Below are 24535 nucleotides of genomic sequence, written 5' to 3'. Positions count from 1 at the left end.
ATAATAAAAAGTAATCTAAAAAATCAATATGTTCATAAATTATAATAACGAATAATAAATAAATAAATAAATAAAACACATATAAGCTATAAAAAATAGGGATAATTGCGTGAAAATACACAAACTTTGCCAAAAATTCATATTTGACGCGAAGTTAGGATTTTACATTTTAATACACCAACTTTCGTTGTTGTCCAAATTTGACACGACTTAATTCTTAAAAATTAAAAAAACAACCATTTTTTGTAAATAATTGTACAAAGACCCACTTATGTTATAATTTGGGACATTTAAACCAAAACAAGATATTTCCTTATGATGTTTTTTTTTAATCTTTGATCCGCACCTAAAATGGTTTAAAAGAAAACATCATAAGGAAATATCTTGTTTTGGTTTAAATATCCTAAATTATAACATAAGTGGATCTTTGTATAATTATTTACAAAATTGGGTTATTTTTTGAATTTTTAAGAATTAAGTCGTGTCAAATTTGGACAACAACGAAAGTTGGTGTATTAAAATGTAAAATCCTAACTTCGCGTCAAATATGGATTTTTGGCAAAGTTTGTGTATTTAGGTGCAATTCTCCCTAAAAAATAAGCAACGAATTAAGAATTGCAAATTTGCAATTTTACAAACATAGCATTAACATTAAACAAAAAAAAATATTTCGAATAATATTAGCTATAATATTTAAATATCTTACATCCAAATTTATTCTTCTATCCTTTTTCAATTAGAATTCCTTTTCTTATATAACTTTTTTCCTCGCATCTTCAGTTTTCTGTGCATCATATACTTTTATTTCCCTAGTTTTAAAATTTGTTTAGATGTTGGAATGGCGTCTTCATCTAAGAAGAAGATGATCCGTTTGATTAGCAAGGAAGGGGAGACGTTCGAAGTTGAGGAGGTCGCAGCTCTGCTTTCTGGGACTGTGAAGCACATGATTGAAGACGATTGCACCACCGGTGGAATCCCGCTGCCGAACATCGATTCGGTGACTCTGGCGAAAGTGCTCGAGTTCTACAAAAGCCATACTGCCGGCCACGACGACGAGACTTTGAAGAAATTCAACTCCGACTACGTGAAGACGGCGATTGCTAGTCAGACTTTGCATTTTGATTTAATTTTGATAATTTAATTTAGTCGTCCCAAATATAGTCAATGCAGATTCTCTAATCTGAATTATTATCCGCGCGATTAAAATTAATTTATTTAAGTATTTGATTCTACAAATTACTTGGATATGAAGAAACTTTTGGATCTGACGTGCAAAGCCGTAGCAGACATGATGAGGGGAAAGACTCTAGTAAGATCTTCCACATCAAAAACAACTACACCCCAGAAGAAAGACTCCAGTAAGATCTTCCACATCAAAAACGACTACACCCCAGAAGAGGAAGCAACTCTTAGAAAAGAGAATACATGGGCGTTTGAATAAACTAGTATTCTACTTTCTTTTTACTAATTACTAGTAATACTCTCGTGCGATGCATGGTGATACTTATTTAATTAAAATAGTAAAACAAAATTATATTTTAGAATATTATAGTATGTGAACATAGTAGCATAAAAATGAAGATGAAACCATCTTATAATTGGTGATAAAAAAAAATTATATTTTAAAATATTATATTTAGAATGAAGATAGTAGCCTTAAAATAAAAATGAAATCATCTTATAATTGGAGGCGTATCAAATGAATGACCAAGAACTTGACAAAACCTTTTTATCTAATGATTATTATTATCTATTTAAAATTTCCACCAAAATATCTAGATATTTTTCTTTCAAATTTTCTATTGGTCTTGAAAGGGTTTTTGGAACTTTTAATTACTTTTTACTGATTTTCATTTTACAACATATTTTTTTGAGGCGTTAATTGATTGTAAATCCAAAAATTATTAGTGAATTTTGATATTTTTTTAGCTATATAAAGTTGTAGTATAAATACATAAACATTAGCTCATTTCAGAATTTGCCCTGAATTTTAATTTCTTCCAAATCAAAACATACATGAAAAAAATTAAGATGATATAATATATACACATTATATTAAAGGGCTAATATGTAAAAACACCCCTAACGTTATCACCCCAACTACACTTAAGCCCCTAACATAACGTTGATAGCAACTAACACCCCAAAGTTCATTAAGTACTAAACCCATAAACAAAATTTCTTTCACAAAATTAAGAAATTCATTTTTTAAAAATTTATATAATATATAAAAGAGGGGTTTTCTCCCTCCATTTTTTCCCACCATTTTTTCTCTTTCTTCTCCCATCAATTTTTTCATATAAATAAATATTTTCATACACAGACAAAAATAAAAGAATTGTAAAATTTAACAAAGAGAAAGAAAATAGAATATTTTAAAATTTTAGGAACTTATTTGTTTTAAATTTATTTTTAATAATTTTTATACCATATTAAATATTTTGTTACAAACTTAAACATAAGATGCTTATTAAATATTTCTTCATAAATTAAATTTGATATTATTTTAAAAAAATATTAAAATTGTAAAAGAAAAAGAGATGAAAAATAATGAAAATTTTGATGGGAGAAGAGAGAAAAAATGGTGGGAAAAAATGGAGGGAGAAAATTCATCTTTTATATATTATATAGATATAGACTACTATTAGTTTTTTTTTTATTACTTTGCACTTGAACATTATTTATTAATATAATTCACTTTATTTAGATTAATTAATGTTTTTCGATTATTTTAAGATCTCTACATCAATAATCTCGAAAAATATCAAAGCGATCTTAATTGTATCAAAGTGTACCAATACTGGAAAATCCTCGAAACAAGCTTTTTTTTTTTGTTTAAGAAGTATATTTACGCGGAGTATGTCTTATGCTTTAAATACGCAGAGATACATATAAAGATGTTTTGTCGAATTAGTGGATAGATATATCATCACATGGTTCTCAGTGATAAATATTATAATTATTATTATTATTATTCCCTCTTTTAAATGGCCAAAATAGTTAGTTGCCATTAACACAAAAACTTACGTACATCCGGGTGTACGGTACACTTGGGTCGTACTCGACTCGAATCCTGACTTGGATCCGATTCAACTGGATTATCCTACTCGAATGTTAAGTGTTAGTGTTATTTCAATATAGTGTCATTTTGCACGTAATGTTAGTGTCATTTTTGAAATAGTATCATTTATAAAATAAAATAGTGTTAGTGTTATTTTTTGAAATAGTGTCATTTGTAAAACAATATAGTGTTAATGTCATTCCAAGATCGTGTTAGTGTTAGTGCTAGTGTCATTTCAAAAAAAAAAATGAGTTAAGATAGTTCAACTGAATCAGGACCTGGATCGAGTACAATCTGAGTGTACAGGAGACCACCTCTGGCATTAATTAGGAATTTTGAACGGCGCACTGGGTAAAGCACATTATTTCGCTTCCAACCTGATCGAATTAAAGCGGATGAGATCCTGTCACAATTTTATGTCCAATCCTCCATAATATTTATTAAAATATGAAAAATTATACACTATATTTTGCAATCAACTCACAGAATTATCTTTTAACTAAAAAAAATGCAAATAAAAATATAAATTTGAATTAATGAATGTCTCCAGAGTTGTGCATATTTACCACATCTTTAACAATCATGTTAAAAAAATTTGCCACCATTTTTAAGTCAACAGTTGATATAACGTAATGGAATGTTAATAAGATCATTGTTAAAGATCTCATTAGATAAAAATACTAAGTAGTATTTTATTAAAATACTATATTAAAAAATATTACGTTATAAATTGACTGATAATAATAAAAATAATATAATTACAATAGTTACACTAAAAAATAATAATGAAATTACAATAACATATTAATTAAATTAACAATTTCTTTAAATCAATAAGCCATTAATTTCAGCTCAAAAATATTCGCCGCCCAACTTGTTGACACCGAATCAAGCCAACAACAATTCAAGCGATTTTTCTTATTAAAAAATGGTTAATAGTGTTTTATGTCCCGAATTTTCATCGTTTTTCACAAAATGTCCTGAATTTTTATTTTTTTCTAAAAAAATCTAAATTTTTAATTTTTTCCATAAAATATTCCACTATACAAAATTCGATAACGGAAAGATGATAAAAAAATCTCAAACTTTCAACATTTTTCAACAATGGTGGTTCCCAATATAGTTTTCTAACAATTGCGTTCCCCAAAATATTTCTTTCGGTGAGATAATTCATCTTTCCGTTATCGAATTTTGTATAGCGGGACATAATTTTATGAAAAAAATTGAAAGTTATGGATTTTTTAGGAGAAAATATAGTTCGTAACATTTTGTGGAAAAATGCTGAAAGTTCAGGACATAAAATACTATTAACCCTAGAAAAAATAATACATTAATTAGTTCCTAAAAAAGCATTAACGACTATCAATTTACTAATGAACGAATATACTATAAATAGAATTTCATCTTATTCTAGGGTTGAAATCTAATTTTCTTCATGATTGCACACATTTTCAAGCACTAGAACACACATATATTTTAAGGTGGCTCCGGATTTATGTCCTATAGGCTTCGAGAATATTTGGGTGCGAGATATGATGAGGCCGGGGCAGTTTAGCTGGGATGTGGATTTGATTCATGAGATGGTGTCTGAGACTGATTTTCGTGCGATTATTAGCACCACCATTCTGCCTAACTCTGGCCCTCATAAGCTTATTTGGCACTTCACCAATAATGGTCGTTACTCGGTTAAATCCGCTTATCATTTGGCTAGCTCTCTTACTCTTGATGTTGCTTATAATGTCGATGGTCATTCGGGGAGTTTATGGAAGATTGATGTCCCTCCTAAAGTTAAAAACTTTCTTTGGTGAGCGGCGAGAAACAATCTTCCCTCTAAAGCGTGTCTCATGTCTCGAGGTGTTATGGTTGGTGGAGAATGCCCTACTTGTAAGCAAGGTTATGAGAATCTATGGCATACTTTTCTTTTTTGCCCGTTTGCGGAGGAGTGTTGGCGTATCAGTAATCTTGATGGTGGCATTAACGGTAGAGGCTATTTTCAGTATCATTGGGCATGCGGATGATTGTTTTAAGGTGAAGGTGTGTATGCTTCTTTGGCAGATTTGGAAAGATAGAAATGAAGTGGTGTGGAGAGGCCAATTTCTTGTTCCTGTTCATTCAGTTGCGGAGGCTACTTCTGTTTGGACCGACTGGAAAACAGCCCGCAATCTTACTGTGAAGAGTAGTTCTCCCCCAGCTCCAGTGGTTCGTTGCTCAGATTGGCATCGACGCAACCTCTTCTTTGACAATGAGAATATGACGGGTATTGGTGTGGTTGTGCGTGATCATGTAGGGGATTTTGTGACTCGAAAATCTTTGCAGTTGTTGGGTCGAAGAAATGTGGAGGAAGGTGAGATGCTTGGCATTAAGGAGGCTCTTTCTTGGATCAAAGAGCTCGGGTATTCAAAGGGTGTGGTGGAGACGGACTGTAAGCGCGCTTGTGATGTAATTAGTTCGAGAGAAAGAAATTTATCATTGCGGACTGTTGTAAGTCCGAGCTTATTTCTTTGCCAGATTTTCGTGTTGTGCATGTAAAGCGCGATCAAAATGTTATCGCCCATGATCTGGCGAAGCTTGCGAGAGATTATCTTTCACATCATGTTTGGAGTGAACCCCCACTTTCATATCCTATGTTCGTGTGATCAATAAAACAGTCTCTCGTTTTCCCCCCCCCCCCCAAAAAAAAAAAAAAGAACACACATATTTTCTATCGCTAGTTGTTAAATTCTTCCTTCAAACAATTACTACTTTTTCATAACGACAATATCTTAGATTTTGGTTTATATGGAATTTCAAATCATCAAAAAATCAATCTTTTGAGTATTAAAAATTCGGTTCAATCACTATAAAAAAAATGGTGTCAACCGTAATGGAAATTAACGATAGAAAAATTTCCGTCGACAAAATGGCGACGTTAACGACGGCATGTCGCTCCCGTCGAGAATCCGTCAACAGCATGTCGTTAAATTTTAATTTATTAAAATATTATTTTTATTTTGTTCACTCCCGTCGCTAACCGTCATAAAAAATATTACTCCCTTCGCCCTATTATTATTAGCCTATTTTTTTTGGGCACGAGTATTTAAAAGAATAAGATTATAGTGTAAAAGTATGTAAAAGTGTGGGGCTACATTGTTTGTAGTGTAAAATCATGATCAAAAATGAAAATAGGCCAATATTAATGGGACACCCCAAAAAGAAAAACAGGCCAACAATAATGGGACGGAGGGAGTAATTTTTTTTTAAAAAAGTATTTCCGTCGTTAGCCCGTCGATAAATACAAATTATAAAAATAATTATCTTTAATATTTTATTGCACATCGCCAAGCCGTCGAGAATTGTCAGCTTGAAACTGTCGTTGGACTTCCCGTTGAGAATCCGTCGTTAATCTTTGATTATTTGCAGATTTATCTCCTCCCAAAATTTGTTGCCCTAGTCTCAGATCTCGTCCTCTCTTCTCCCTCTCCTCCCCCGCTAGAGTCCACTACCTCTCCTCCCCGTCGCATGTTTTTCGGATATCAGTTATCGATGTCTCTAGCAAATTCTATCTCTCCCAAATTTCCTTATTTTCAGTCGGCTAAAGTCAGCCGCCGCCTCGCCCCCAGTCAGAGTCGCACTACGTTGGAGTCCTGATGTGTATATTTTAATTGTTCACATTCTTGAATTATTTGTGCTTTAATGAAATTTAATATATGCATTTATGTGATTTTTGAAACAGAAAATGAAGAGATGAAGCCGAGTAAAAGAAAGTAGAAAAGAAGGGATTTTGTGTGCAATTTGTGAGACTCGAGAAGCTGCTGAGTGCTGAAAGTGGAAAAATAATGTGGAAATTATTATCACAATATTATATTATTTCCTAAGCCCAAAACGTCAAGGGCCATTAGAAGTCTTGATTTAGTTTGGTAAACTCACGGTGGGTATTAAAAAGAAGAGGTAGTTAAATTAAGGGATTAGCTTTTACCTTGGCATAAGATCTTGGACGCAAGACACGAGAGTGGCGGCTGAGACGTGTGGATGCAGCATTTGGTTTAGAAGTTCTTTTACATATTATTTCTTTTCTTTTCATTATTTTGGACCGACTAGTGTTCTGGAATTTTTGTTAACAGCATTCACGTTTATTTTAATTTGTTAGATTATAATTATATTTTCTTTATTCGATTCGTTTATGTTTTATTTAAATAATATGAGTAGCTAATTTCTTGATTCAGTGAGAATAATGAAACACTAGTATAAAATCTGTGAGACTTAATTGTGTATTTAATTAATTCAATTGGATTTTGATTTATTTCCTAAGAAGAGTGTTTTAATCTGATTTTCTTGAGCCTGATCACCTTAGATTAATTCAGATTAGTGTCAATTAGTGACGAAGCTATCGTACCAATAGTAGGAAATAAATTGGTAGATGAATTATTACTTGGGTTCTTAGATAATTTGTCAAAATCGGATTCCTTCATCTTAATGTCATTGAAACATTAAATCTAGGTCTGACGTCTACAACTAGATTTTGTTTTAATAAGGGAAATAGTTAGGTCTGACGTCTACAGCTGATTATCGACAAAGTAAGTAGGAATTGAGGTATGTCTGTTGCGTTCACGGTATCCTATAACTGGTTGGTCCATGAGAATTAATTTATCTTTGCGTCTATGATCGGAGTTATTAAATTAGTATGGATTTATTCGAGTCGAGTTACCTTTCTTTGATTGATTTATAGTTGCGATTTTTGTTAATTATTTGCTTTCGTAGTTGATTAGTATTTTCTCCAATTTAAGGTGTGGTGGCTACACCAAACTTAATCTTTAGGAAATTGATTGCATTTACCCGTTCTCTGTGGTTCAACCCTGCTTATTGCTATACTAATTTAATGAAGGAATATTAAAATGAATTAACGTTCCACTTTGCCCGATGATCGTTTCTTGGTTATTATTAATTTACCATACAACGATTAAATCCTAACATGCTCCTATGAATTTAACAGCTGCACATAGGTGTTAGGAAAACTTACTTGAGAATCGGATGCACAAGTTGTTGATGATCGTGTCGAAAGAATCTGACTCCAGCTCTGATCTTCTCGACTGTATCCCGCTCAATTCCCAACGTTGGATGGACAACGAGCTATGGAAATTCCCAAGACAGAATGCTCACCCACGTTTCCTGCGCCCCGCTCTGCTCCCAAAAACCCTAATTTTATCAGTGTATTTTCCTGAGAGCTGACAGCTGTATTTTATATTAAATAAAATACGTAGGGGGCGCTTCTTTCTTGAGGGGAACGATTTCTGTCTCTTCTAGGGCTAGGAGACATTGGGCCAGCCCAGGGACCAGATACAAGGAATAAAGATGGGCCTCAAATAAATTAATTTATCCATGGTCAGCCCAGACCATAATTAATTTATAAATATCAGTTCATTCCACTAGAGAACCGATACTGACTTAGCCCTTTATTGCCGGTGATGAGTCGGGGCTTGTATTTAGACTTATTAAATCTCCGTATTTAAAATATCCGACATCCATTAATTAATTAGAGCTCTGACAACTTAAATTAATTAATCTCTTAATAATTCCTTAAGCAGTACCACTCAAACTTTATTATTACGCCTGAACTTAATCAACCTGCAGGGTTTAGCGTAATAAACCTTATTGAGCTCCTTAAGGGGATGTCATTATCCTATACCGGATACGGGTACTAATACAGATAATCAAATATCATATATTAACCGCTATCACCCAAGATACAGAGTACTCGAGTTAGTATATAACTTTCACCCATAGTAAGTCAAAGTGATATACGAATTAATATATATATCTGAATACTTATTAGTATTAAGATTTATAAGTCACTGAGATCTTTATTCTTCACTTAAGTCAGATAGAAGAATACATCTCAAACTGTGGTCCTATCAATACGTAATGACGTACCAGTATAGACAAGTAGCCAAGACAAACTACTTCTATCTATACTGCAGCCTAAACCAATAACTTGTCCTAGAGTTATTTCGGCTGTGATCATATTATATCTCTTAAGGTTATTCCAATTATATGGTCTTCTGTGATCTACAACACACCATATAATCTACTTATACAGAGATAAAGAACATGCATATGCAATCATGAACACAATCAGATAGGAGATAAGAATAGTGAAAACAGGAATCATTGTATACAAGCATAAAGTTCTTGCTTTCAGTATACAAATCCAACATTTAATTCTTAGTATTATCGCAGGAATTATTTGGTGGTAGACGACGATCTCCAAATTGGCGTCGTTGCTGGGAAATGGTGTTAATTATTTTTCTTTTTTCTATAGATTTTTTTTTTTTCTTTTTGTTGTTTATTTGTAGGTCTTCCAAGCCAATTCTCCTTTACGATTTCGAAATCGAGAAGACGACAAAAAGGTTGGGGAAGGAGACAAAGGAGATAAAGCAGTTGAATCTGTCAGAATCAAAAATTGCTCTGTCTGCCCAGACAAAACAATTTTTCGAAACTGAACCCAGTGCCTCAACTGTTGAAGAGGATCTGTTTGCCCAAACGAACCCTTTAGGAGAAGCAGGAACAGACACCGAAGAAGAAGTTGAGTCTACTTTCGTCGCGATCACTGAAGGTGACATGGCTGCTAATGATCCCAAATTGTGTGACCTTTCCAGTCACGAGGCGGATGATCCTCCTACACCAATAAGGATGTCGGAGGTTGCCACATCTATTGAGATAAAGTTCGGATTGCTCAATGTTCTTCCCAAGTTTTATGGCAAAAAAGGATTTACAATTTTCTGAGCGAGTTTATCAAGATTTGCAAGGTGCAGAAACGACCAACTGGAGTGACAAAAGAACAGTTCAGATTGGCTGCATTCCCTTTCACTCAATCAGGAAAGGGGAATTCTCGGTTCGGAAGTCATCCATCAAACTCCAAAACCACATGGGCTGAAATGAACAAGTTATTTCTGGAACACTTTTTTCCTCCAACTAAGACTAATGCATTGAAGAAGGAGATTAGTGGAGCCAAACAAGGAGATTGGTGGATAGTTGCCCAAACCATAAATTTTCGGAGCACTCAATCTCCTTGTTTGGCTCCACTAATCTACTTCTTCAATGCATTAGTCTTAGTTGGAGGAAGAAAGTGTTCCAGAAATAACTTCTTTATTTCAGCCCATGTGGTTATGGAGTTCAGTGGAAGACTTGCGAACCAAGAATTCGCCAACGAAGCTTCAAGTCGCTCAGCCTCATCTCGTCCTTGCATCGGAGCTGCGCCAAAATTTCTAACGTATGTGAATCAACAATTATCCATGCGAGACCACGACCTCACGCTCGGCTCTCCTCAAATTTAAAGGAGCACAGTTGATCTTGTTTTGGTCCAATTGAACCTTAAAAAAAATTGTATAATTTTATTTTTAATTATTGTATTTTATTTTAAGTATTTTATTTTATTATAATTAATGTAATCTTGAATTTTTAATTTAAAAAAAATATTGAATTTAAAAATAAAAAAGTAAAAACAAAAATACAAAAAATTGTACTCTCTTCGTCCACCAAAAATATGCCACAATTTCCTTTTTCGTTCGTCCACAAAAAATATGTCACATCCATTTTTAGTAGTAGGGTCTACACCATTCCATTCACATTTAAAGTGGGACCCTTACTCCACTACTAGCTTCACTCACATTTTATTAAAAGTCGTGCCAAAAGTAAAGTGTCATATCTTTAATGGACGAAGGGAGTATATAACACCATTTATAAAGCCAATTCACTGAAAAAATGATAGATGATGTGTTAAGGTGAAGACGACTAATTAGCGCCAATGTTTGAAAGTACGTTTTGTGAAACGAAACGTTTTTCGTCCGCCTCACGAAACGTAAGTTTCAAAACGGTGTGAGGCGTATAAAAATAGATAAATTATACCTAATATCATAAAACACTTAAAAACATAGCAAACATTGCAAAACACATAAAAACCTAACAAATATTCCAAAACTCATAAGTTCTAAACAAGTCATTAAGTCTTTAAAATCTTAAATTAAAATCGAAAAAATCATCAAATGTCCAAGAAGTGTAAAGTATCCCCATCTCCATCTCCATCATATTCATCTTCTTCATCCTCATCAATCAGTCCACGGTTCCCACCTATATCATCATATAATCTAAATGTTAAAGTTTTTCTAGAATATTATCATGTTTCTTTAGTTAAGAATCTAATAAGTATAAGTAAAGTACCTCTTTGTTTCCTCTTCCTTTGTCCGGATGAGCTTTCTGCTTGAATTGTGAGCGGCAATTCATCTTCCTCAACTTGGATTGGGTTGGCTACCCACTCATCATCAGAAGCCGCTTCTTCAACAACCAATGGATCAACATCATCCTTCCGTTGTTGTATCATCATATGCTTGTACTTTAATTTTCTATTGTACATGATGTACACTAAATCGTTCAACCTCGCCGTGGTTAGACGATTTCTTTTCTTTGTGTGCACGTGATTGAACATACTCCAATTGCGCTCACATGCGGAGGCTGAACAAGTAAGACCAAGGACTCTAATTGCAAATGCTTTCAGCTCCGGAACATCATCACCAAAATTGTCCCACCATATAACTAATATAGAAGAAAACTATGTATTAACTATTTATGATAAGAAATTAAATTAAAAGACTAAATTATTTAATAATACCTGGTGGACGTGTCATGTACGATGACAAAGATGCTCGAATGCCAAATAATCCTTTCTTGTAATTGTACTCATCGAGTTGAGCATCAATCTTGGAGTAAGTATTTTGATTCGGAACTAGCCGATCTAAACACTTGTACAATCCACTCTTGATCTCAGAATGTGTGGAAACATTTGGACTCCACCTATATCGAGGATTGAGATAGTATCCAGTTGCATGCAAGTCTCTATGCAACTGAGTATCCCACTTCTCATCAATGATGTTCCAAATTTCTTTGTACGAAGCCACGTTTCCCTCCAAGTTCATGGCTATCTTCTCCTTCGCCTCATCCATAGCCCCATAAATATAGCCCATAGCTGGTGTCCTCTCGCCATCAACTATCCTCAGAACATCGACAAGTGGCTTAGTGGTTTTAATGGAGTAAACCACACTAGGCCAAAATGTGTTGTCGTTCATAACAACTTTCTTCACTTCCTTTCCATCAGCCTTTTTTGCCCAAGCACATCCTTGCCATTCTCTTGATACAAACATCGCTTGCAATGGTTGTTGTAATGCAAGCATGCTCTCTAATGTCAAGTAGGCAGTGGCGAATCGTGTCGCAGCGGGTCGAAGCAAATCTTTTTTTGCCGTCTTTCTAAAAAGATATAGCACCCATTGATGATTGTATATAAAGTTGGTCACCTTCTTCGCCTTGAGTAATGCATTTTTGTGTTGCAGCAACTCACCAATCTTCTCAAGCATCAAGTCGATGCAATGTGCTGCGCATGGAGTCCAATACAATTGTGTCCGCTTCTCCATCAACTTCCTCCTAGCTGCTTTGTAATTGGCTGCATTGTGCAAGTTGGATGACATGCTCTTCACCAACTTCCTCCACAACAGCATCAAGCAACTCAAAAAGTTTTTGAGCATCCTTCACACAGTCTGATGCGTCAACCGTTCTAAAAAAAACAGTGCCATGCTGATTGTTCACCAAGAAGTTGATTAGACTTCTATTTCTCATATCCGACCAACCATCGGATAATATGGAAACACCAGTCTTCTTCCAGGTTTCTTTGATCTCATCCACCGTTTTCTCGGTCGTCTTCTTCTCCTCATCTAGTATCCAATTCCTTAGCTCATGCATAGATGGAGGCTTTAGTCCTCGACCATAATTTCCAATTGATTGTACCATACTCACAAATGATGCACTTGTTGCAGCATGAAATGGGATAGCATTCTCATAAAAGAATCTTCCAATGTCTAAGCAAACTTGATTTCAGTGCTCTTTGGGCTTTGCTGGAGGTATTTGTCCATCCCTGTCGCTCGCCATATACCGATCTATGGGACCTCTTACTCCTCTAGTAGAAATAGTACCACTAGGGTTAGACCCTACATTCTCCGATATAAGAGCATTGTCAGTGCCACCGCCACTGCTGCCACCACCTACAATAGGAGCATCGCCACCTTGGTAATACGATCCATTATCGACCATCTCTTTAAAATTTATTTGCTTCTTGTGCTTGTTGTCAGTGAAGGCACTCAAGTACATCTGTGTCTCTTTCTTCACATCATCAGGTACCTTTCGACATATCGCCACTTCATTATGATTGCATGCAAGGTGATCCTTCACTCTTTTTACACCTCCAGAAATTTCCTTGCTGCAAAATTTGCATCTGAAGTATTTGTATTTAACTGGTTTGTCGGTGGGTGGATCGATTTCATCAGCGTATTTTCAAGCGGGGTCTGTTCTTCTGTTATTACTGTCACTCATTGTCTATCTGCATGATAAAAAATAATAAAATAAATTAAATGCACATAACTGTAATAAAATAAAGAATTTAATAAATAAAGATGGTTTTTTCGAAAGTTCATAATCTGCCTGGATTACTTATTATTTTAGATAGCATTCACATAGCATTAATAAAACAATTGTATAGTGAATTAATGAAAGATGCTTTTTTAACTTTTTATAGTGGAATACACATAAATTAATAAAATAATGCATTGATTTTATAGTGGAATACACATAAATTATAGTGTCAGATTTTAAATAATCATATAGTGGAATTTTGCATGTCTCGAGAATGATGCATTGATGCTACTATGATAGTGGAATACACATAAATTATATATAAAAGTGAAAACAAATGAATCAAAAATAAAGTATTACAACTCACCGCAAAAAAAGATGGTTGCTGCTGCTGCTCTGCTCCTCGAAGTTGCTGCTGTCAAGAGTTGGAGAATGGAGAGGAGGAGACGAGAGGGAGGCTGCTTTGCTGAAGGGCTTTTTTTTTTCATATTTATAAATCTAGTATTTTAGAGTATTACCATAATTAAAACTCTAATTAAACCTAGATTATGAAAGCCCACTTTAATTAGGGCTCAAATTCATGCCACCCATGAACTTTCGCAACAAATAATGACTGCAATTTAAGGTGTTGCATTTCGAAATTAAACACGCACGCCTCGCGTAGTGAGGCGCCGCCTCACCGCCTTGGACAGCTTCGGCGATGCAGAGGCGTGCGTTCTGGTAGAAGGTAGCTAAACAGCGCATTCCACACGGTATTCTGCTGCACCGCTTCAACACGGCATTTTCTACCGTTTTTTAAAACATTGATTAGCGCTACACAAGAACCTCGCACCTCCGAGTGAGATGCTCTTGTAAAGAATATAAAGAATCCCAGTGAGATGCTCTTGTAAAGAATATAAAGAAAATGGGTTATTAGCCTGTAAATACACGAATTTTTTATATTTTTTGAAATTTAACATGACTTTTATTTTTAGCTCACAAATACATAAACTTAGCATTTTTTTCTAATTTTTTACATCGACGTGAAAAAACTCTATTTATTGTTGAGGTGGAGGCCGGAATATATGACGTGGACTACGAAATATGCACTTGAATAGAATAATTTGATTCATTATTTTGATTAGAGAGTGAATGACATGGTATACCGGCCTTCACGTTAATAGTAAATTAGAATTTTTTCTTATCGATGTCAAAAATCAGAAAAAATGCTAAATTCGTGTATTTATGGGCTAAAAATAAAAATCATATTAAATTTCAGAAAATATAAAAATTTCGTATATTTACATGCTAATTTCCCAAAGAAAATACTCCCTCCGTCCCAATAAATGTGACCACTTTCTTTTCGGCACGGAGATTAAGAAAGTGATAGTTAAGTGTTAATTAAATGTGTTCCACCAAAATTAATGAATTAATTAAAATAGTCCCCCTCGAGAAAATACTTCCTGCTCTGTACCGTTTCCTTTGTACCGTTTCCCTCCCTCCTTCTGTTTCTAATTTCACATTGATGTATTTATCTTCTTCCTTTTGTTGAATGTTGGCCAGCTAAAGCAAAGAAAAAATGGTGCTCGCAGAAACTGGGCAAATGCACCCACCAAATATGTTCAAATTAATGAATTAATTAAAACTTGCTTCAACCCATTTGTCTTCTTCTACTAGCTTCTTCTTCTTCCTTTTTTTTTCTTTTTCTTTAAAACCTGCGACACCACTCCAAAACACCGTCGGCCACCGCGTCCCTCTCTCATCTCCGACGACCGCAACCTCTCTCTCTAATCTTCCATCTCCTCTCCCATGCTCTAGTCGGAACGACAACAGAGCCGCCGCCTCACAAGCTCCGGCGACCGCAGCAGGGCCACAGCTGCTGCCTTCGCTCCTTCTTTTCCTCTCATTTCCTATCTGCTCCTCATTAACCGCCGCTCGCATATGAGCGGCGGCGCCACCTCCAAACCCTAGATCCCCAAATCCAACCCCCTATTTTCTTTCAATTTCAGAAGACAGCGCCGCCGGCGCGACGCCACCTCCGGCCGAACAACAGTAGCCTAACACCGCCGTCGCCGCCGCTATCTTCTACCCCACTCGACACACACGCATCAAGATTCACGACAACCTCTGCTCCTTCACCCCTAACGGCGTCGCCTGCGACTACTTCTCCAAAACCAGACACCCAAACCAGATGCGAGAAGGGAAGGAGACGGCGGTCGCAGCGCAGCGCAGCGGCGGTGCCGCCGTCAATCGGAGAGTGCAGAGGAGAGGAAAATGGTGCGGCAGTTGTGTGTCTCTGCGTGGTGTGTGTGTGTTTGTTTAAAGTTTGTTTAGATTTAGTTAGAAATTTTAATTAAATTAATTAATTATAGTTAATTAAAGTAAACATTTTCATTCTGAGAAAGTGGTCATTTTTAGTGGATAAACCAAAATGGAAAGATTTATTGGGACGGATGGAGTAGAAGCTAACACTGGCTGACCTATCTAGTGTAGCTGGCATAAAAAAGCGGCCACATAATATTTATCATCGTTTCCAATTATTTCCCTTTAAATATTTTTCTTTTTCTCATCCTCTTAGCTCAGGTTGTTTAAAGCGGCTAAATCATGTCTTCTCTGCATACTTTTGCGCCGCCGTCCTACTCAATCGGAATCTTCCGCCGTCCCTCACCCGGAATTTGTTCCTCTTTCCTTACCCGAGTTATTCCTGGCGGCATTAATTTTAACGCCAATCTCAATTTAAGGTACATTTTCCCACAATTTCAAGCTTCCAATTCCACATCGGTTTTGTCTATACTTCTGTAAAATATAATGTGCGAGGCACTCTTAGTTTTCTGTAATCTAATCTTGTTCTTCCGTCTGAAATAATATGTAATGTATTGATTTTTCCAGTTTGGATTCGCGACACATTGAGCTGATAATATTTGTAGGTATTGCTTCTAGTTTTTGACGCTCGGTTGAGAATGAGGGTTCCGCGGTTCCGATTCAGATACTTGCTTTGGTATAGTGACGATTTTAGTCAATGATTTTGAGCAGGAGAGCTTTTTCTGTGTGTGGGAGTTTAATCTAGGATTTTTATCTAAGATACGCATTGTAATGGTATGAATATAGCGGGAAAGGGGTGATACGGATGGCATCTTCTTGATTATCGATTTGTTTTTCTGGCAAAAATGCTACAGCATTCACTAGGATTTAAGGACAAAACAAATAAACACTTAGCAGGAGTTTGAAGAGAGGGAAAACCACCTGAATAGAAGCTCTCAAGCAAGTTGTACAACATTGAGAGGAAGACATTTTAATATACTAGTATCTTCCTGCTTAGCTCTATCCTGAGTTGTAAGTTTGTCTTTCTTGATGCTGGATAACTGTAATTTGGATATTATCTTGACCGAGTGATGTGATTGTGAGAAGTGGTCTTGCGTGCATACAGTTTGCTGATCTTGTCATTTGAAGACCAGAGAAAGTAATTTGATGTAGTTGGTCTTACGTTTGTTGCTCGTGCCCTTACGATGCTTATGAAACGCAACTAGCATGCTATATATGTCTTGCCCTGCATTTGAGTAAGCTTCACCTTGTATGAAAATGTGGCCTATTAATGTCATGTAAGAAGCATACTGGTCTAAATTTGATAAACTTGCCTTTTGGTCTAGGAGGATTATTTGATATTCAAGCCAAGTTTCTTTTTCCCTTTCAGGTGCAATAAGGAACTAAATCTGCAAGAAGAGAAGAGGCGGAGTCGTGTATCTGCATCAAACACAAATCCTTCAAACAAAGCAGATGACACAAAATCGAGTGATGATGCTTCGAGTCCTCCACTCCTCACCATTTTAGCTGGTCTCATAGTCTTCTTGTTCATCGCTTGGATCATCGGATCCGTAGTAATGTGGATTATTGGCTTTATTTTACATCCACCACAATTGAAATGAGTCTGAGTTTGTCTAGGATTAACATTATTAGATTCTCCGTTGAATAATTATAGCTTAGCAATATTGACACTATACTAATGCATTGCTTGCAGTTGCAGGCAGTGCCAACTTTGGGTTTTCAGTTCAAATTTGGTCTCAGCAGGATTTTGCACTAGTTGGTCAATTCATATACGATTTAAATCCTGGGTACATTGTTGGAGATAGCACAATATTTACTCGTTTTACCACGTTTCAAATATAATATATTTTTTAATCTTTTGCAATTACAATATTTCGAAAATTTCGTCAAAGTTTGTACCATTAAAACACTAAAATGTGTTGCTTCTGGCAATTAACCCTCTTCAGGAACTGCTAAACCCTAAAATGTACCAAATAATATTGGGTTCTGACTTTTGAATTTATTTGCCACTATCAGCGCATACAACTAAAAACTAATGAAAAAGTGATGTAGTATCACATGTTGGAAATATGGTTTTATGCCATATCTGAAAATTATTATTTAATTAAATATTTATTATTTAATTAAAATAATTATTGGATGTTAATCTACATCTCGAGTAGATCAACGTGATATACTTGAAGTCTCAAAACCGATTTCCGGTGAGTGAGATATTGTATGTCAAAGTTTGGATGTTGAAGAGGGAAAATCAGTTTCAACTTCTGCGTTCAACGATTGCGGCCACCTACCGCAGCCGCCGGAGTTGACTGCCGTTCCGTTCACACCGGCCGTTCACACCGGCCATTCACACCGGCCGTTCACACTAGGTTTAACACCTATAAATACGGGTGTGTTGTGAACTTCATAACTCACAAATAACACTCACAACTCACAACATATTCTGCATTCCACCTCAACCTCTAGCTCAGTTTTCGATCCTTATTCAGTTCGCCGGAGCTCGCCGGATTGTGGTGCTACATCCGACGAGACGAAGTCGTTTTACCTTTGGGGAAGATACGCCAAACCGAAGAGCACTACCGGGGCGATAATCTTCTTGCGGGAAGAGATTCATCTCGACTCGACTTATTTTATACGTATAATTTATTTATACAGTATATTTCAGTTGTATACAATTATTTGAGTTGTAATTTCTCAAATTATTTTCTTTGTAATATTTTCAATTATTTTGAGTTGTATTATCTCAAAATATTCATTTTGTAATATCTCGATCGTGTACCCGGTTCTAACATCACATTCCATGGCTATGTCATGAATAACTATACTGGAAAAGGACTCTGCATATTGTGCATAAATCAAGATGAAAACACATAATCAAAGAAAAATCAAGATGAAAACCAAAATGTCTGCAAAGTATGTTTGATACAGAGAAACAGATCCCATCATTTAATACGAAATACACAGCAGATAAATAAAGCACATTGATTTATGTTATACACCATCAAGATTTGTGTGCGTGTGTTGGCTAAGCGGTAAGGGGTTAATGCCTAAGGCCAAAGGTCTTAGGTTCAAGTCCTCTGTGCGGCCATTTAATTTCTTTATCTAATATTGTAAATTTATAAAAAAAAAAAGAATTTCTATATAGATGCATTCATTTCTATATCAAGAAAGTTAAGTTTTTTTTTCCTTCTTAGGTTCAAGTCCTCTGTGCGGCCATTTAATTTCTTTATCTAATATTGTAAATTTATAAAAAAAAAAAAAAAGAATTTCTGTATAGATGCATTCATTTCTATATCAAGAAAGTTAAGTGGTTTTTTTTCCTTCTCGTTTTTGGGTGCTTTTTTCTGGAAGGGATAAATATAATCCGTGCCTCCAACTTTCATGTTTTGTTTTTAGTGAATTCGTGTTAGGTAAAATATGTGAATATCAAATTTCAAAGGCAAACTTTGGGCTTCTGCAGTTGTGTTAAGGTTTTCTTCTCGTGAGGTGTCTCGGTAATGATCTGAAAATTTACGTTTTATTCTGTCGTATACATTTTGGTTTCGTAAACTAAGGAATAGTAGAATATCTAGGAATAAAAACACACAAAAAAAAAAGAACAATTAATGTAGATGTGCTTAATTAGCTGAGCTTGAGTTGCAATTGTGAAATTTGAGGATAAAGTTTAATTTGGTACATATTTTTTCGGTTGTGCTTTCCACCATGATGCAAAAAGGCTCTCCATAGACAGAGTTTGCAACTAACTAGCCATTTTTTTCCCAATAGTATTCTCAGATCATACTTGAAATTTAATTATTTAGCCATTAAAAAAAAAAAGTTCATTATACATCTTCAAGAATTTAAAGAAGCCGAGAGGAATACCCTCACTTCTCCATCACACTCAGATTCCACTCCTAGGCGTGAGCTACATAGAATTCATATTGGCATATTTAGAAGCTACAGTTTCTCTGAGTTTTGCCCCTTTTCTCCAACACCGTCTTCTCCAGTCATGGAAGTAAAAGTACGTCTTTCATCAGAAGTTGCAGTAATAACCGGCAACCAGACATCAGCCGTAGTGCTTAAGAGAGCACGGACCTGCGGGTCTTCAGCCATTGTTGAAGATATCAACTCATCAACATGATCAAGCTTTGCAGATAATTTATCCAACTCTTTTGCTATCTCCACCTAATTGGAGAAAAACCTATTCTTTAATGAAATAAATACCACAAAGGCGGATTGAGAGATCCATAACACAAGAATGGTTATCATTATCAAGTCCATCTACCTCATTAAGATGTTGAGCAGATTTTGAAGGAAGTTTTCGGACCTCCAGTCCAAGAGTTTCAATCTTGGCGCGCAACTCCACTTCTTCTTGATTGGTCAGTGATTCCACCTGGACAATTGTTTGAATAACAGGAATGCATCTATGATTACATATTTTCTCTACATATATAAAAGAATAGTGCCCCAACATATGGCGGGTACACAATTGTGAATGCTATGAAGCAAAGAAGTCATTCGCAAGTCAATACTTCCAACTATATTCGAGCAATCTCCATGTGCCCCTACCCCCGGGATACCCAATAAAAGTTGGAAGATATTATAAGTAGGTCCAGGAGTTGAGACAAAAACTGTTAGCTTCTTAGTTATCTAATGACATTGAAAAATTTCAAAGGCATTTAATCATGTATCGTAAGATTTCTTCTGTACTTCCCTTGAAACGGCTATTCAACTTCTAGAACGATGATCCTCTACAAAAATTGGTAGCACGTTATTCACAGCCACCCGGCTAAAAAGCAATTTCCCTGCACTTGTAAATTTATTGACACACACTCATGCTATGCAGTGCTAACGGTGATTCAACTCGACTTCTCCAATTTGTTCTTTCAACTGAGGTTGTAGATGCTTGGATATAAGGAAAGAAACCCTTTTAGGAATTATCACCTTCTCTTTCCCTTCAGATGAAAAAGTAAGCAAACCACACTCTCGAATGATTTACTATTTCTATTTCAGTTGCCCTGTCATTTCTTGGCACTACAAGAAGTAAGTAGCTAAAGCAAAAAAATCACTCTAAACATCACTAAAAAGGCAGTTAACTTTTAATCGATAAGCAATGTATCTAAAAGAAGCTCCAAATTTTACAATAGCAGAAAAAATCCGTACTTTCAGACAGGGCATGGGAATCAGAGACGAAGGTGCACTAAGAAACGAACAAAATCACACCTTCCACAAATTCGAACCAGCAATTCGCGAGCATAGCTCAGTACGAATTTCCCCAAATTCCATACAACAATGATCCCAGCAACAAATATGAATTTAATTAATCTTTTTTCCCATTAGGCAAAATAATCCACAATTTAATCCGACTTAAACAGATTCACACATCAAATATCGGAGTATCAAATCTAAAACAGTTAAACATCAATCAAAATATGGAAATAGATCGCATAGACAGTAATTCAAAAAGAGGTACGCAAAGACATTGTTAGTGCACCTGCTGAAGGAGATTGGAGAGTAGCCCAAAAAGATGCGCATCTGCGGCCGCCGGCGACGGTGGCGCCTTTCCTTCCTCAGCCATTTTTTTTCTCGTGATTTTTGTTGTGCAAAACCAAACCAAACGCGGTCTCTTTACAAGCTTTATAGTTTTCGCTCAAGATTGGGTAAGGGTAATGCGAATTTAGATCTTATACCCGCCATGCGATGCCAACCTTCACCCATATTTTCTTTTTAGATCTATTAGGAGGTGTTTACTTTGCATTATTGATTATAGGGTTAAGGTGCAGATCCACCCTTAAAGTGGAGGTCCCTATAACCTATACCTTCATTTTCGATCTTGGCTCAAATACACCCTAAAGTCCATAAAAATAGTGCATTTAAAATCCAGGGAGAAAAAAGCCGTTTCTCGCCCTTAGCCCAAATACACCCCCAAAGTCCATAAAAATGGTACATTTAGAATAAACAGGGTGAAAACAGTCGTTTCTTGCCGTTTACTCGATTTTTTTTTCTGAGTGGGACCCACCACCTAGTTATAGAAGACATCAAGCTCGTCATCACCACCCACGACGACTACAAGATCCATCTTTAGGACCTCTCTCTCATCCAGCAGCTCCGCCCTAAAAAAATGCCCACCATGCCACGGAGGCGGTCCCTATTCTCATACTACACGAAGCAGAAGATCCAACACAAGAACACCATCTCCTACTTAGCATACAACAATGCGGAGAAGCTCCTCTACACGGGCTCCTATGATCACACGGTGAAGGTGTGGAAGCTCTCGGAGAGGCGATGCATGGACTCCTTCGTGGCCCACGAGGGCCACATCAACGCAGTCATCATCACTGAAGACGACGGCTGCGTCTTCACGTGCTCCTCTGATGGGACCGTCAAGATTTGGAGGAGGATCTCCACAAAGACTTCACATATCCTCACAATGACTCTCAAATTCCAACCGTTTCCGATGAACGCGCTGGCGTTGAGCCGCTATGCCACCGACTGTTTCCTGTATTCTGGCTCATTAGACGGCCTAATAAACTTCTAGGAGAATAAGAGGATCTCGGGGTGGTACAACCACGTCAGATTCCTGTAGGGCCACCATTTCTCGGTGCTGTGTTTGGTGACGGTGGAGGATCTGATTCTTAGTGGCTCCGAGGATGCGACGATAAGGATATGGAAGAGGGAGGAGGGGAATTCTTTTCACTCTTGCGTTGCAGTCATCGACGGCCATCACGGGCCGATCAAGTGTCTGGCTGCGGCCATGGAGAGTGATGACATTGTCAGAGGGCTGAAGGTTTACAGGGCCAGTTTGGATCAAACCATGAAGGTTTGGAGAATGAAGGTTTATCCATCAGAGAAAGGGGGTGGATCCGACAAGAAAGAAGCCGGCGACGCCACCTGCATGATGAGCTCCGTTTTGTCGCCTTCGTGGGTGGAGAAGAAGATTCAATGGAGTGATTACTAGAGATATATGGACCAGAACAACATGTTAAGAGAGTGTTAAGAGATATATGGGACCACTCGAAAATTTAAAAACAGTTAATTAATTAAACGGCGAGAAACGACCGTTTTCTCGCTGGGTTTAAATGCACCATTTTTATGGACTCTGAGGGTGTACTTGGGCCAAGGTCGAGAATGGGAGGGTATACGCTCTAGGGGCCTCCACTTCAAGGGTAGATCTGCACCTTAACCCTTGATTATATATATGATTGAGTATTTTTAATCTTACGAGCAAGATATCTTCAATCTCACATTTTTCATGGGATATGAATCAAGCAAAATTAGGTATGTAGGATAAAAAATAATCAAGAGCCTTAGGATATTCCAAAGTTGCAATCCATTAAAGTAAACAAGGAATTATTCTTACTAGGTGTGAGCATTCAGGCGGTTCTGGTTGAAACCGAACCGAATTGGAAAAAATCGAATCCAAACCGCTCTTAAAAATTCAAACCAAACCAAACCGTTTCACTTGCCAAAATCGAACCAAATCGAACTGTAAATTTTTGGTTCGGTTCGGCTCGATTCGGTTTGGCATAAACTGTTTCATTTTTTATTTATTTTTAAATCAAAAACCTGTTAGCAATGCTTAGCAGCCCAAAAAATGGATAAATTCACCAAAATGCACACTTAAAAGTCCACAAATGCATACCTAAAAGATTTAATGTTCACCACAAATATAATCCACACAACTAGTCCACAACAAAATAAAAAGCAAAATGTATCAAATCACAATTTCAAAACAAATATAGCATAATTACTCCATAAGGAAGATAACAAGAATCATAGATACATCTTCTTGTTCATTATCTTCAATCTTCATCCTCTACTTCTATGGAGTCCCAAGTGGCGGTCTCAACAACATCACTTCAGCCATTACACATATTTTTATGTGGGCAAACTGAAATTCATCAAATAAATCAGCCATTGCTCGAATTCATCAAATAAATTAGCCACAAATGGAAAATTCTGAAAAACAGCAAATTTAATCAATCAAAAACAGTAAACTAAACACTTACATTTTATGTTTTTTGAACATAGGTACGAGAACTTTAAACTTAAACAAACAAGGAAGAGAAATAGAGAACTCATCGAGGCAGGGCGACGGCGAGGCAGGCTTGGGCAATAGCGAGGCTCGGCCAGGCCTAGGCGACGGCCTCGCGGGGCAGTTGGGAGCCTGAGACTTGGGCGATGTCACGAGTCTCGCGACGACAATTGAACTACAAGCCGAGTGAGGAGGGGCGGGGAGCCTCGGCGCAAAGGGCGGCGCCGGTAGGGGCCTCGGGGCGGCGGGTGTGGGTGCCAGAGTGGGGGATGAATGGCAGAATGAGGTAGGGCTGGGGGCGGCGGGAACTTAGGGGAGAAACAGAAACCGTATGCAATATTGAATTTGAATCTAAAACAAAACCCTAATGTTTAATAATTTAATAAATAATTATTTATAAAATATATAATATATTATAATAATTATTATATTCGGGCAGGTTCGGTTTAAAAACAGAACCCAAAACAAAAATTGACGGTTTGAAAATTTTTAAACCGAACCGCACCGTTTTATCTATAAAAATCAAACCAAACCGCTCGGTTCGGTTCGGTTCGATTCGATTTGGCAGTTCCGGTTCAGTTTTTCTCATCCCTAATCCTTACTATTTTTATCTATCAAGCCTAATCCTCCAAAGTAAACGCCCCTAATGGTATTAAATAAAGAAATTTAAAGGTCGTGTCACGGTGAATTTGAACTCAACACCTTTAGTAATTCAAGACCTTTAATTTAATTTC

The 24535-nt window shown here is 36.4% G+C and overlaps 2 protein-coding genes, 1 long non-coding RNA gene and 2 pseudogenes across 3 annotated transcripts; 3 read left to right on the top strand and 2 right to left on the bottom strand.

Annotated features, from left to right (window-relative positions):
* Positions 1-862: 862 nt before the first annotated feature.
* LOC131015898 (SKP1-like protein 4) lies at positions 863-1441 on the top strand (annotated as a pseudogene).
* A 9619-nt stretch (positions 1442-11060) lies between these two features.
* On the bottom strand, positions 11061-13583 carry LOC131015888 (uncharacterized). The gene is made up of 3 exons (XM_057944365.1): positions 11703-13583; positions 11255-11626; positions 11061-11164 (listed from the first exon to the last, which is right to left on the bottom strand). Exons 1-3 carry the CDS (start codon positions 12607-12609, stop codon positions 11076-11078), a joined length of 1368 nt encoding a protein of 455 aa, XP_057800348.1. The 5' UTR covers positions 12610-13583; the 3' UTR covers positions 11061-11075.
* A 1209-nt stretch (positions 13584-14792) lies between these two features.
* On the top strand, positions 14793-17545 carry LOC131015904 (uncharacterized). The gene is made up of 2 exons (XR_009098721.1): positions 14793-16209; positions 17160-17545. It is a non-coding gene; the product is annotated as an uncharacterized LOC131015904 (long non-coding RNA).
* A 2020-nt stretch (positions 17546-19565) lies between these two features.
* LOC131015899 (uncharacterized) lies at positions 19566-21569 on the bottom strand. Its single transcript, XM_057944395.1, has 3 exons — positions 21261-21569; positions 20052-20159; positions 19566-19951 (listed from the first exon to the last, which is right to left on the bottom strand). Exons 1-3 carry the CDS (start codon positions 21342-21344, stop codon positions 19724-19726), a joined length of 420 nt encoding a protein of 139 aa, XP_057800378.1. The 5' UTR covers positions 21345-21569; the 3' UTR covers positions 19566-19723.
* Positions 21467-22724, top strand: LOC131018840 (protein JINGUBANG-like; annotated as a pseudogene).
* Positions 22725-24535: the final 1811 nt, after the last annotated feature.

The sequence above is a fragment of the Salvia miltiorrhiza genome, chromosome 3 (assembly GCF_028751815.1).
Source record: "Salvia miltiorrhiza cultivar Shanhuang (shh) chromosome 3, IMPLAD_Smil_shh, whole genome shotgun sequence".
NCBI lineage: Eukaryota > Viridiplantae > Streptophyta > Magnoliopsida > Lamiales > Lamiaceae > Salvia > Salvia miltiorrhiza.
This window is presented reverse-complemented; position numbering and strand designations above follow the sequence as displayed.